The sequence below is a fragment of the Neovison vison genome, chromosome 7 (genome assembly GCF_020171115.1).
Source record: "Neovison vison isolate M4711 chromosome 7, ASM_NN_V1, whole genome shotgun sequence".
Classification (NCBI taxonomy): domain Eukaryota; kingdom Metazoa; phylum Chordata; class Mammalia; order Carnivora; family Mustelidae; genus Neogale; species Neogale vison.
In genome coordinates this window covers 157,940,510-157,954,833 of record NC_058097.1, presented here as the reverse complement: position 1 = coordinate 157,954,833, position 14,324 = coordinate 157,940,510, and the positions used below count along the sequence as shown (strand labels likewise).

General features: G+C 38.5%; 1 protein-coding gene across 4 annotated transcripts in view; it reads left to right on the top strand.

Annotated features, from left to right (window-relative positions):
• The window catches only part of SBF2 (SET binding factor 2), a 484,493-nt gene that overhangs the window by 456,709 nt on the left and 13,460 nt on the right, over window positions 1–14,324 (top strand). For all 4 annotated transcript variants that reach the window (XM_044258810.1, XM_044258813.1, XM_044258812.1 and 1 more), the window contains 2 exons: window positions 2,224–2,325; window positions 3,028–3,213. In XM_044258810.1, coding sequence (XP_044114745.1) covers window positions 2,224–2,325; window positions 3,028–3,213 — 288 coding nt within the window. The remainder of the gene's footprint in view (window positions 1–2,223; window positions 2,326–3,027; window positions 3,214–14,324) is intronic.

Genomic DNA, 14,324 nt, shown 5'->3' with positions numbered 1-14,324 from the left:
CAGTGACTGTTTTCGAGATACTCTAACTATTGAGGAAAAAAAAAATCCAACCACATAAACAGTTAGCTATAAATCTAGATCAGGATGTGTTAATGCCTATTATGACAGTTTAAGATACTTTTGAATGCCCATGGAAGAGCTGATCAAAACTCTATTCTGTCCCTCAGCTATGAGCCCTGGCCCCAAACTGTTCCCACCACCCAACCTGTCTCTTTCTGGTACATTCTCTGTCCTGCTTCTTCTTCTTTTTTTTTTTTTAAGATTTTTATTTATTTATTTGACAGAGAGAGATCATAAGTAGGCAGAGAGGCAGGCAGAGAGAGAGGAGGAAGCGGGCTCCCTGCTGAGCAGAGAGCCGGATACGGGCTCAATCCCAGGACCCTGGGATCATGACTAGAGCCGAAGGCAGAGGCTTTAACCCACTGAGCCACCCAGGCACCCCTCTGTTCTGCTTCTTACTCCAAAGTGAATCCATACCAGAAGTTGGTGACAAAAAATAGCAGAAAATATCGCCCTGCTCAGGATATTGGCATTTACAAAGTTAACTCAGGGCAAATGGTAAGCCCAAGGCAATAGCTATGTTATAGGAACAGTGAGTGAGGAGCTTCCCAATGCTGGAGAGCACATGTGCCTTGTTCCTGGGTTTAAAGTAGCCCAACTCTGTTTAAAATATGGGATGTGGGGGGAGGTATTTTGTTTTATATTAGTTGACAATTGGATTTATTCTACAAATTATATCAAATGATACTTAAAATATAGTCTTAAACTATAATACACAATCGGTTTTGAATCTATATGCTTTGCTCACAACCTAGTTGTACATTAGGGACTTGAATCTGTCGACGCCTTAAAAAGCTAAGCACAAATACAAGTTTTCTTCCCATTGACTACACAGTACAAATAAGTGTCTTTTATATTTTTTTTAATTTTATTAAAGGTTTTATTTATTTTTTAGACAGAGAGAGACACAGCGAGAGAAGGAACACAAGCAGGGGGAGTGAGAGAGGAAGAAGCAGGCTTCCTGCAGAGCCTGATGCAGGGCTTAATCCCAGAAGCCCAGGATCACAACCTGAGCGGAAGCCGGACCCTTAATAATTGGGCCACTCAGGCGCCCCAAGAGTATCCTTTTTTTTTTTTTTTAAAGATTTTATTTATTTATTTGACAGACAGAGATCCCAAGTAGGCAGAGAGGCAGGCAGAGACAGAGGAGGAAGCAGGCTCCCCGCTGAGCAGAGAGCCCAACGCAGGGCTCGATCCCAGGACCCGGGGATCATGACCTGAACTGAAGGCAGAGGCTTTAACCCACTGAGCCACCCAGGCGCCCCAAGAGTATCCTTTTAAAAAAATAAAACTCAGGGAGCCTGGGTGGCTCAATCATGAAGTGGCTGCCTTCAGCTCAGGTCATGATCCCAGGGTCCTGGGATCAAGCCCCCCATTGGGCTCTCTGCTCAGCGGGAAGCCTGCTTCTCTCTTTCCCATTCCCCCTACTTGTGTTCCCTCTCTCGCTGTGTCTCCTTCTGTCAAATAAAAAAATAAAATCTTAAATAAATAAAATTCATTTGTCATAAAATTTAGCCCTTTAAGGTATACAGTTCAGTGCTTTGTAGTATATTCACAGACTTATGCAACCGTCCTTCTGTCTAATTACAGGAAAATAAGAGTATCTGAACTAGAACTGACTACATCATAGGAAAACACATTTTAAGTCCAATAACTGTTGGTAGAGTCACTTAGACTCTTTTCCATTGTATGGAATTCTCTAGCTCTTCTCCTGGGGGGGATCATGTACGGTCAGTTTATTTCATTGTCTATCATTTGAACACATTGTTTTAAATCATGTCTACTTTTAAAGTCATTGTTTCATCTTGATTTTGACAAAGAACTTTAAGCATTTTTTTTCCCCACAGAGGTAAATATATAAGTATATTTTTTAATGTGTTTTTTTTCCAATTTATTTATTTTCAGAAAAACATTATTCATTATTTTTTCACCACACCCAGTGCTCCATGCAAGCCGTGCCCTCTATAATACTCACCACCTGGTACCCCAACCTCCCCCGCCACTTCAAACCCCTCAGATTGTTTAAGCATTTAAAACTTAACGTGGTTCTTTTGTCCATGTACATTATTCTGACTTGTTTCATTATCTAAGGTTGATAATGGGTCTGTTTGTGGTGCTCAGAAAGTGACTGGTCTAATTGTGTCCTCCTTTCTTATCTCTTAGCTTCACAGGATAATGCAGCTCGCTGTGGTTGTATCAGAAGTACTTGAGAATGGTTCCTCAGTTTTGGTCTGTTTGGAGGAAGGCTGGGACATCACTGCACAAGTAAACTATTAAAACATAGTTTTATATACTTAGTTTTAGATTTATATTTAAATTCAGTTGTTTTTAAATTCTGCAGATGAATCTTTTGTATAATGACTAATGTGTTTATAGATAGAGAAAGCCTGTGTTAAAAACCACTTAGTGTCCATCAGAAAGCTCTGTGCCCTGAGCTTCTAGGTGCTACACAGCCTGGAGCTGTGGCCCAGGACCGCAGGTGCCCACATGACAGACACACCGTGTAAGCACACAAATGGAGCCCTTGATCAGAGGATAGGACATGGGTCATCCTTCCTGGGTTTTGTCAATCCTTTCCCTGGCTTTCAATAAGCTCCTCCTTTAACCACTCCAGAGTGGGAAAAAAAAAGTATAAAGATAAACTAGGTAAGACGTTAATCTATACCTGCCAGAAAGTAGATAATAGGTTTGAACTGATCCTCTAGCCTTATTAATTGACCTCTAAGAGAGGGCTACAGTCAGCAAACTGTTCAGATAAAGATTAAAATCATAATTCTCTGAAAGAAAACATGTAGCCAAAATGAATTTGAGTTTTCAATTTTACTGGAAAGTTAGTAGAATTAATTTGATTGCTTCTCCTGAGGTGATTAGTGAACAAATCTGCTGTTCAGGTGACTTTATCTGTCTTAGTAACAAAATTTTTTCAGGACTGAAAGTAATGAAATATCCATCCTGCTTGTGCCCTAGGTGACATCCCTGGTTCAGTTACTCAGTGATCCCTTTTATAGGACACTTGAAGGCTTCCGGATGTTGGTCGAAAAAGAATGGCTTTCTTTTGGTCATAAATTCAGTCAGCGGAGCAGCTTGACCCTCAACTGTCAGGGTAGTGGTTTTACTCCAGTCTTCCTGCAGTTCTTAGACTGCGTACACCAGGTAAGTAGAGCAAACTTAAATTGATCTTGATACGAAGGAAAGAGAAGAACTAGCATTTATCGCGCATTGCAGTGCTGTGCTGGGTATCTTCATGTCATGACTCTGATGGACTCAGCCATAAGACTTGTTGAAATCTTAGCAGTGGATTCCTGGGAATAGAGAAGGAAAAGAACTTGTTGGTTTCTGAAACTCGGATAGCCGAGTTGTCTTTTGGGCTGCCCCCATGTGAAGTGGCCAGCACTCTAAATTGTCATCTCCCAAGAAGAGGAGCACGCTTGGGTTTGTTGTCCAGGAAGGATTGCTCTATGGTAGAACAGCTGGAATCTCTAGGTAGTGGCAGGGCCTGGAATCCAGCAGGTGGTCTTCCCAGTGTGGGAGGACCTTATCTTGTGCCTAGGAATATAGAAAGTAGAGCCTAACCCTTGAGAAAGAATCAGGGCCCAATCAAGCAAGCCTGTGAGGTTGAGAACACTGGCTTGGTTCTACTGAGTGACTTAATCAGGGCTAATCAAGAGACCAGACAGAAACCCAGGTATATAATCCACTCAGATCCAGCGCGAGCAGAGGTTGGGGGAGATGCGAATGCTCTAGGCTCCCTCCGACCCTCCTCTCGGGCACATCAGGTAAAAACTTCCTAATGCGGCCTGAATCAGAATTGGGCTTGAGAATTGCAGGGCACTGGGTTTGCTAAATTGGCCTAAGAAAAGCTAGGTTGACATTTCCAGCTTTGTTTCATCTGCACCACAACAATGAATGGGTTCTGGCATGTCAAGCATATTTGTCAGAACAGTGAGCCTCTTTGAAATAGATTGGCCTCAGGTATATTGGCATGAGAGGTGGAAATGTTTTCAGGAACCAGAACTGAAACTGGGTCTTCTAAAGAGGCCAGCTTGGTGTATGGGTTTATTTTGTTTCACTTTTTTAGTCTATTAATTATTTGATCAGCTTTATTAATTCACTACATAATTTTTCATTTATTTAAAGTATATACATTTCAGTAGTTTTTAGTATATTCACAGAGTTGTATAATTGCCATAATCAATTTTAGAACATGTTACCGCTCCAAAGAGAAACTCTATACCCATTAGCAGTGACTTTCCGTCCCCTCCCACCCCATCCCCACATTCACACACTCTGGTGATTGTTTTTGATTATTCTAGTGAGCTTCTTAAATAAAAAATCTATTGAGTAATTTCACTTAATTCTGTCTGAACAGCATCTGGAGAAGCTGGTCACAAGGTTGAGCTTACATTTTAAGTCTTTGCATCAAAGGGTGTATTTGTTTACTATTTGAATATAAGCCTTTTTATTTCATACTCCTTTTGGCAGATAGATGAGGGAGACATTTGGAGTCCATTGTCTCTGAAACAGAAAATTTAACTGAGACCAAAGGAGAGGAACAAGCATCTTTTTCTCATGTCTAGATGGGTGAAAGCGTAGGAGTTCTTCATGAAAGCACTTCTTACTGTCTTGCTTATTACCTAGGCTGTCTGCGTTAAACTTACACAGTGATGTATGTCAGTTATTTCTCTTTATTACTGGCAGAGGTATGGGGAGGCATGTTAAAAACAACTACACAGTATATGATTTCATTTATAGAAAATTCTACAAAAGGCAAAACTGTAGTGACAGAAAACAGATCAATAGTCGCTTGGGACCAGTGGTTAGGTACCATGAAGGGGCATGACCAAACTTTTTAAGATGAGGTAACTAATCAGTCCTAATTGTGGTGGTGATGACACAAATGACCAAAGCTAATCAATCAGCCTGTATGCTGTAAGTAGGGAAATTTTATTATTTGTAAATTGGATATCAATGAATCTGAAAAATAAAACTTTAATTATTAAGTCCAACATTTCAGTTAACTAGAGTTACAGAAAAAGAAAAGAGCAGCTATCTAGTTTCTCCAGAAAAAATGTGTCAGTCTGGTGCCCAGAGAATACTTACAAGCCTGGCTGTCTGCTCTTTAGAAACAGTGCAGGAAATGGGTCCAGGGAGATCCCTCCTAAGTGTGTGGATTTGTTCTTTATCTGTGCTATTTTCAGTTTCAAGCCTCATCACTAACCCAGCTGTACATGCTGTTCCCAAGTCCAGAGCTCAATCAAGTTTGGTTTTTCCAGAGGACAGACTTCTAATCCCTTGCTTTCAAGGAGGCAGTTACATTACTACATGGAGTAGGAAAGTACCCTAGAGATCTCACCACTTCTTCTATAGACCTATACCTAGTCCGCATTTTTCGCTCCCATTTCTCCCCTATATATGTTTCTCTGCTCTTGGGCCTCTGAGTCCTGAGCCTTTCTGGGTTTACAGGGCAAGCTGTTACCTTCTCAAATCATTTTCATCCTATAAGCATCCTGTAGCTTCTCATCTTCTATCATTTATTGCTATTCTTCCTCCTATTTTCCATTGTTCATAAATGTACTGAACTTTCTCGACATGCTACTTTCTCCCTTCCCATTCTCCCCACCTCCTTTTAGGTTTTTTTGTCTTACAGAAATTCCTTTCCTTTAATTAAGGGAGAGTTGCAGGGGGCTAAGTATATATGGCCTAATTTGGCTTAAGTTAAATGCACTATTAAATATGTTAAATGGGGCTCCTGGGTGGTTCAGTCATTAAGCGTCTTCCTTCAGCTCAGGTCATGATCCCAGGTCCTGGGATCAAGCCTGCATCAGGTTCCCTGCTTCTTCCTCTCCCTCTGCCCTGTCCCCCTGTTTGTGTTTCCTCTCTCCCTGTATCTCCCTGTCAAATAAATAAATAAAATCTTTAAAAGTAATAAATAAATAGATAGATAGATATGTTAAATATCCACGTTCAACTTGCAGAGTTCTGCATGCCTTAACATGAGAGTCGGGAAAAGAATCCACTCACCATCAGTAAGAGATGGGAGGTTATCATAGAAGACATATTGTTCTTGAAAATGAGAACATCATTCTACCCCAAGTATAATAATAATTACTGGATAGTGAATACTTGTATTTTACTGTTGGGGGTAGGTAGGAGTGTGAGTAGTCTAGAACTGGAAAGTACCCTGTATTTCGTGAGTACCCCTTAAGTGGTATAAACAAAGTAACTTAATATAAACAAAAGTGAAGTATAAATTATTTTCCTGTTGTCTTTAGAATACATTACAATAGATGCTCAAACCATATAATGTTATCTAAAACATCTTAGGATGTATGTTTAATTTCTAGTAACTTCTTATTTAAATAATGAGTTAAAATTCAAAAGTTCTATATAAATTGAGCTTTAGTGACAGCTCAGTGGTTTGTAGATGAATGCTTGACAAACTGTAGAAAATAATATTGTTCAGGGCCTAAAGACCCCTTTAGTGTGTATTTAAATCTGGTTGTACCACATTAAAAATTTTTAGAGAATTTTTTAAAGACTTATTTATTTATTTTGGAGAGAGATCGAGAGAGCCCGCGAGCCTGGGTGAGAGGCAGAGGTGGGGAGAGAGAGAAAGCAGACTCCCCACTGAGCATGGAGCCTGCCACAGGGCTCGATCTCACAACCCTGAGATCATGACCTGAGCTGAAATCAGGAGTTGGACACCTAACTTACTGAGTCACCAGGTGCCCTTACATTAAAATTTTTTAAATTAAAGTATGAATTTTTATTTTTTTCCAATTTATTTATTTTCAGAAAAACAGTATTTATTATTTTTTCACCACACCCAGTGCTCCATGCAAGCCGTGCCCTCTAAAGTATGAATTTTTAAAAATTTGCCTGAACCCTCTTTTGCCTTAGTACCCTCACACATAAAACCTGAGTGGAGGCAAGTCATGGCAAAGCAAGCATATGACCTTAATTGCAGTATTTAAAGGATGCTTGGCTATGATAGGTATCAGCTTTGGTGAAGCAAATTACTTTGTGCTGAATAGGGATTGTTTATTCATTCAAAAACAGAGGACTATAGAAGACTGTAGTTAACAAATAGTGCTTCTGACTCTTGCTGACTTAATTATAAGGTAGTATTTCATCATCTCCTACTTACTAGTTTTAGGCATTAGAAAACGCCTTCTTTGAATACCTTTCAAGTGAATACTAGTGCTTTACATGTCTCCAACTTTTGCCAGACAATTTGAATTACTGCTGTCCTCAGTCTCTCAGGGACACAAAACAGAGCCAGGTCCAACAACATTTAAAAAAAAAAAATGTGAAATTACGCAGCAGCAAACGAAACTCCCAGGTGGAATGTGTTCACTGCTTATTAACCATTTCTAACATGCTGCATGCCAAAAGGCAGTCTATGGAAATTTGCCTAGACTTGTCCATTAGTACTAATAGAGTTACAAAGAAAACAGATGAAGCACTGATCTTAAATTAGAACTGCCTCATCATATAAAAAGCCATTGTTTATGCCAGTATGTCCAGGTGTCAGATGAATTATAAATGCTAGATCACTGTTTCATAATAACAACATCTGGCAAATTTTTTGTTGCTTCTAAAAGAAATTGGCATAGTTCAAATGATATCATTACAGGATGCTTCCTTTTCTTAAAATAGTTGAACCAAATTCAAAAAGAAATACATCCAAAATACAAAATGAAATTTTTACCTAAAATTTATTTTTAAAGTATAATACCAGGGGACCAGACATGTATAATATGAACGAAAACATGAAGTATAAGAAAGCATCTCCTCTATGTCAACTTAGAGTAAATCTTTGAGTGTTTCTTAGAACTTTTTCATTATTTCCTACCTTGAGAAAAACAAGTAACAGTTATAACTTTGCTTTGAAGCTTATTGAAGTTGTAAATTTACTCTCTCTGGTCTGGCTGTGTGATACAGTCCTCCTCATGGTTACCACATGCCAGCACTGTGCCAGGTCCTATTCCAAAAAGAAAAACTATTCATCTCTTGAAGATAGGAACTTTCCTTGTGAGCATATGTGTGAGAAGCTAAGCTGCCCTCACACGGTTTGGTTACTCCAAAATTTATCCATTAATACTAGCAAAATAACTGCAGTTAATGGATTAATGGTATATTCAAAGTTTCTGTGTCTGCCTGCTTCCCATTCACTTGAAAACTGGCAGAAATTGACATAACCCAACATGTTTAATATCAAAGCAATTTTACATTTAAGTTTTTGAGCCCATAAAATAAATTTGTGTCTACATATCAGTCTTACTTACTAATTTTTGATCTTTAATAAATTATATAACCTCTCTTTGCTTTGGTTTCTAGATAGATACGTGGATAGATAGCTATCAGAAGGATCACAAATTTTATGTAAAGCGATCGGCACAGTTAATGTTTGTTAAATCTTTATCTTGAAATAATAAAAACTAACATTAGTTACCTGTTTTCTAGGCTGTGTCTGTCACATGCACAGTTTTTCCAATGTTGATACCATTCTATATAGGGTCTTTTGTAGCTTAACGTTTCTAGTTCTTGAAAGCAAAATCCAATGTTAACTTACTATATTTTATTCCCAAAATGTTGATCTTTCCTGGGATTTGAGTCATAGCTTATTTTATGGGCCTTTAAATTTTGTAAAGTACTTAGTGACACATGGGCAAAAAATAAAGACACTATAAATTCATGTTTCTCCAAATTCCATTTTAGAGCCTTTTCTTATAAATAAGTAAAAGTGGCAGGTTTCACTCCATAATGGAAAACAAAACTAAAATAACCTCACATAGCTTTGTCTTTTAAATCTGTATATTTAAATTTCCTCAAACTCTAAATAGTATCTATTTCTTAAGAACCTACACCTAACATCATCTATTTTAACAGTGAAAGACTAAATGCTTTTCCTCTAAGATCAGGAACAAGATGTGGATGTCTACTTCACCCCTCTATTCAACATTGTACTAAATTAAGGTCCTAGCCATGCAATAAGACAAGAAAATAATGATAATAAAGACATCCACATTAGAAAAGAAGTGAAATTATCTTTATTCACACACAACATGGTTGTCTGTGGAATCTATAAAAAACTACTAGAATAAGTGGATTTAGCAAAGCTATAGGATACCTGATCAGTATTCAAAAATCACTAGTATTTCTACATACTAGCAATGAATTATTGGAAAATTGAAATGTAAAAATTATTATCTTTACAACAGTATCAAGAAACATGAAAGAAATCTAATCTAACAAAATATGTTAAAAGCCTAGACACTGAAAACTACAAAACATTACTGAAAGTAAAGCCCTAAATAAATCAAGAAATACCTCTTGTTTATGGGTCAGAGGATTCAATATTGTTGAAATGTCAGTCTCCCCAGATAGATGGAAAGATTCAGAGCAATCACAATCAAACTCCCAGGGGCTATTTTGTAGAAATTGGCAAGCTCATTCTAAAATCCATATGGAAATGCAAAGTATCTAGAATAGCCAAAACAGCTTTGAGGGGCACCTGGGTGGCTCAGTGGGTTAAGCCTCTGCCTTTGACTCAGGTCATGATCTCAGGGTCCTGGGATCGAGCCCTGCATCGGGCTCTTTGCTTGGTGGGGAGTCTCCTTCCCCCAGTCTCTCTGCCTGCCTCTCTGCCTACTTGTGATCTCTGTCTGTCAAATAAAATTTTAAAATCTTTTTAAAAATTTTAAAAAAAAGCTTTGAAAAAGAACAAAAATTGGAAGACTAGCACTATCTGATTTTATTATAAAGCTACAGTAATCAAGATTGTGTGATAATTGGTGTAAAGATAGGTCAGTGCAAAAGAATAGAGTCCAGAAATAGTCCCACACTATATGTAATATGTGGAAAACTGATTTTCAATGAAGGTGAAAAAGCAATCAATAGAGAAAGGGTAGTCTTTTCTACAAATAGTTGAAAGACAGTTGGATTTCCAGATGCAAAAACAAACAAATAAAAAACCAACTTCAGTCCAGATATAGCACCAATACAAAAGTTAATTCCAAAGGGATCACAGACCTAAATATAAGACCTAACATTATACGATTTCTAAAAGGAAACATAGGAAGATGGGGCACCTGGGTGACTCAGTTGTTAAGCATCTGCCTTCAGCTCAGGTCATGATCCCAGGGTCCCGGGGTTGAGCCCCGCATTGCACTCCCTGCTCACAGTGGAATCTACTTCTCCCTCTCCCTCTGTCCCTCCCCTACAACCCTCACTACCTTTGCTTCTGTGCATGCATACTCACTTGTTTTCTTTCTCTCTCTCTCTCTCTCATGCATGTGCATGCAAAAACAAATAAAATCTTCAAAAAAATAAAATTAAAATTAAAATTAAAACTCAAAAAATAAAAATACTGAAACGATAAAACAGTACTTAACAGAAGGGGAAGGAAGCATGTGGATTGTGCTCTTTTGGAAACTGCTGTGGTATTTTATAGCAGAAGAATCTAGGTGTCTCATTGACAAGGAAGAAAAAATGCCAATGAAGTAGACAAACTGAGTCCTTGGGAGATAGGACTAAGTGGAGAAAGTATAATTTTTCTTTTTTACTGGAAATATAAGCAGCATATTTTGTCATGCAAATACAGTCAGGTCTTTGTCTCTCATTATGGTAAGAAGACATTTCAGAAAACAGAATTGAGAGTCCAGAAGTAAACCCACACATATATGGACAATTAATTTACAACAAAGGAGCCAAGAACATAAAATGGAGAAAGGACAATCTTTAATAAATGGAAAAACTGGGCAGCTACATGCAAAAGAATGAAACTAGACTAGACCACTATCTTACACCATACACAAAAATTAACTCAAAATGGATTAAAGACTTGAATGTAAGACCCAAAACTATAAAATTCCTAGAAGATTCCAAAGGCAAAGGAAGCAAAAGCAAAAATAAACAAATGGGACTACATCAAACCAAAAAGCTTCTGAACAATGAAGGAAACATCAAAATGAGAGGGCAATCTACTGAATGGGAGATGATACTTGCGAATCATCTATCTGTAAAGGGGTTAGTATCCATAATATATAAAGAACTCCTACAACTTAGTGATTAAAAATATATATATATGGGCAGAGGATCTAAATAGGTATTTTTCCCATGTTTCTTAATGTCAGATTCCAAATGTGGCTTTCTACATATTAATCAACCCAGCTTTCAGGTCAGTCTGATTTTTTTTTTCATGGAAGAAAATCCTCACATGCTTGTTTCTTAAACTGTGACTAAAGAATTAAAAAAAAAAAATGCTTATATCTTCTTTTCTACTTCCAGTAGACCTGATAATTAACCCCAGTTTAGGGGCAGATTGTTTTTCGACCTCAAGCAGTTAACGCCAGCAGGTGCCCTTATGGCATGCAGACACACAGACACACACACACACAGTGCCCCCAAGTACTGACACTGTGATGCTATCTAAGCACCAATTACAGTTCAAGCAGGGTGAGGGCCAGTGGCCTTAGAAGTGTCTAACCTTTTTAACATAATTGTATGCTCCAGGATTTGTGGTGAGGCCCAGTCACTCAGTACAGTGGGCTATGAAAGTATTTTTCCACTTGTAGAGGAGTTTTGCTTCTAGTCCTAGCATATGATCTCCCTGAAATGCCTGTAAGTTCAACTTAAGGTCATATTCATTATCATTTCCATTCTACTTTACCACATAAGTGAGTCTTCAAAATCATATACTTAAGCACATAAAGTGTCAGAATAATCAAGGAAAGATACAGATATGTATGAGGCAGTGGTTTCTATGGAGAGTGGTCATTGAGAGAACGGTTTTGTTATTTGGAACTTTGTTTAATAAAAGTTTTTTTAAAAGTTTTTAGAACCTGTTATGGACTGGGTCCTTAGAAATATCCCTAGACTTTTCTTCCCCTGTGACTAACAAGGTTTATTCCAATGTCTGTTGGGGCAAAATTGTTCTTGGAGCTCACTCTCCTTGAGCACATTGCAGATTCCTCCTCCCTGAGACTCTCAGATGGAAAGGAACCGAGTTCCATCCTGGGTCTGTCTCCTTCTGTCCTACCAGCCACAATCTGAGTCACACCTCTCTATCAACACTGGCTGTTGGAGTGGTGCCATTGATTCCAAACCAGGAGCTTGGGCTAGAGTGCGTACAGTTCTGAAACCCTGAGATAGGGCACACCACCTGGCTATTCAGGGCCATGTCACAGTTGTCCCATGGAAAGCTGTCCCATCTTATGGGAAGCAGCTCTGCAATATACAAGCCCACTGAATGAAAGTCATACTCTCTCTTAATATGTTTTCCTAAAATCCATTTTTTTATTTTAATTACTTATGAGCTAAAATTTTAGTTCATTTTAAAAGTCAATAAGAAGGGGCGCCTGGGTGGCTCAGTGGGTTAAGCCGCTGCCTTTGGCTCAGGTCATGATCTCAGGGTCCTGGAATCAAGCCCCGCATCGGGCTCTCTGCTCAGCGGGGAGCCTGCTTCCTTCTCTCTCTCTCTCTGCCTGCCTCTCTGCCTGCTTGTGATCTCTCTGTCAAATAAATAAATAAAATCTTTAATAAAAAAAAAGTCAATAAGAAAATGTTGTAGGGAGAAAAAAACCTTTAATCACAGAAAACTAGGTTTCTAACCAGATGATAAACTCTGATAAATCAATGATACCCAGTTCATGACTTTAAATTCTCACTGATCTATTAGGCAGTAACATCAACATATTACACACATGCCTGCTCACTTTGGCTGACCAAATGTAGGCCTACATTGCCAAATTAAACATGGAGAGAAAAGCTGACTTCTAGAGAGCCTGCCTTAACATGTTCATTTGAAACAGCTTTTAAGCAAATATAATTGTGATTGGAACTTATCTCAACCAAACAGAATTCTCTAATGGTCATGAGAGATTGAGCAATATGGAGGTGGGATTGCAAGGTGGAATGGAGTGTCACAAGGTCATCAGCCTACCTTCTGTGAACATAAGAAGGCTCCACGGAGTCTGCATACAGCTTATCTAAAGTACGCTGTAGTTCAGTGACCGTTCCAAGCTCTGCCTTGCTCTTGCTCTCCCATATCATGCCTTCATCCTTATTCCTACGTCCAGTGACCTCACTGCCCAATTTAATGATCACCAATTAAGTTAAGAGGCATAAGCTCTTCCCCTTTCTTTTGGCACTTGAACATCTCTTTCTTCTAATCTACTCTTATCCCTTCTCATTTCCAAGCTATTCCCTATATCTGAGCCCTTAGCCTCATTCATTCTTGCTTTCCCAGGCCTTGCTCTCTTAGTTCTCAGATCTTTTGCCACAATTTGTTCTCTCTCTACTGGCTTCTCCTGCATTGTCTTCAGACAGCCATATATTTCTTTTGTCCTGAAAAGATCTCTTGCTGTATTCTAAACTACCATCTCCTCTTCTCATTCCTTTCACTACCAAACTTCTCTGTACAACTTTCGTTTTATTACACACTACTATATACCACAAGTACCTGAAAAGCAAGTTATGACTTATGGTAATGTATGTCTGTCAAGAACCTAGCAGAGTATAAAGCAGTGAATGAGGCCCAAACCTTGGGTTCAAATTTGGTCTCACTGGTTACTGTCAAATGACCTTGGGAAATTACTTAATCTTAATCATCCTCAGCTTCTTTGTTTCTAAATGAGGAGGGGTGTGGGAATTATAATGCTTATCTTCAGAGGCTCTAGATAGGGATTTTTCCAAAGAAGACATACAGCCAGCCAGTGAGTATTATGAGAAAGTGTTCAACGTCACTAATATCAGGAAAATGCATAATCAAAACCACAATGAGATATCACCACACATCTATTAGGATGGCTAGTATCATGAAGACAAGAGGTAACAAGTATTGGCAAGATACAGAGAAAAGGGAGCCCTTGTGTATAGTTGGTGGGAATGTAGATTAGTGTAGCCACTGGAAAAGTAGTTCCTCAAAAAATTGAAAACGGAATCACCTTATGATCCAGCAATCCCACTTCTGGGTATGCATCCAAGGGAGTGAATTTGGTATCTCAAGGAGATAGCTATACTCCTGTATTCACTGCAACATTCTTCACACTAGCCAACATATAGAAACAACCTAAGTGACCATCTATAGATGGACAAAGAAAATGTTTTATACACACACGCACACACACACACAATAGAATATTATTCCGCCATGAGAGAAAAAAAAAAGGAAGTCTTGCCATTTGCAACAATGTGGCTGGACCTTGAGGGCATTATGCTAAGTGAAATAATTCAGAGAAGAATAAATTCATTATGATCTC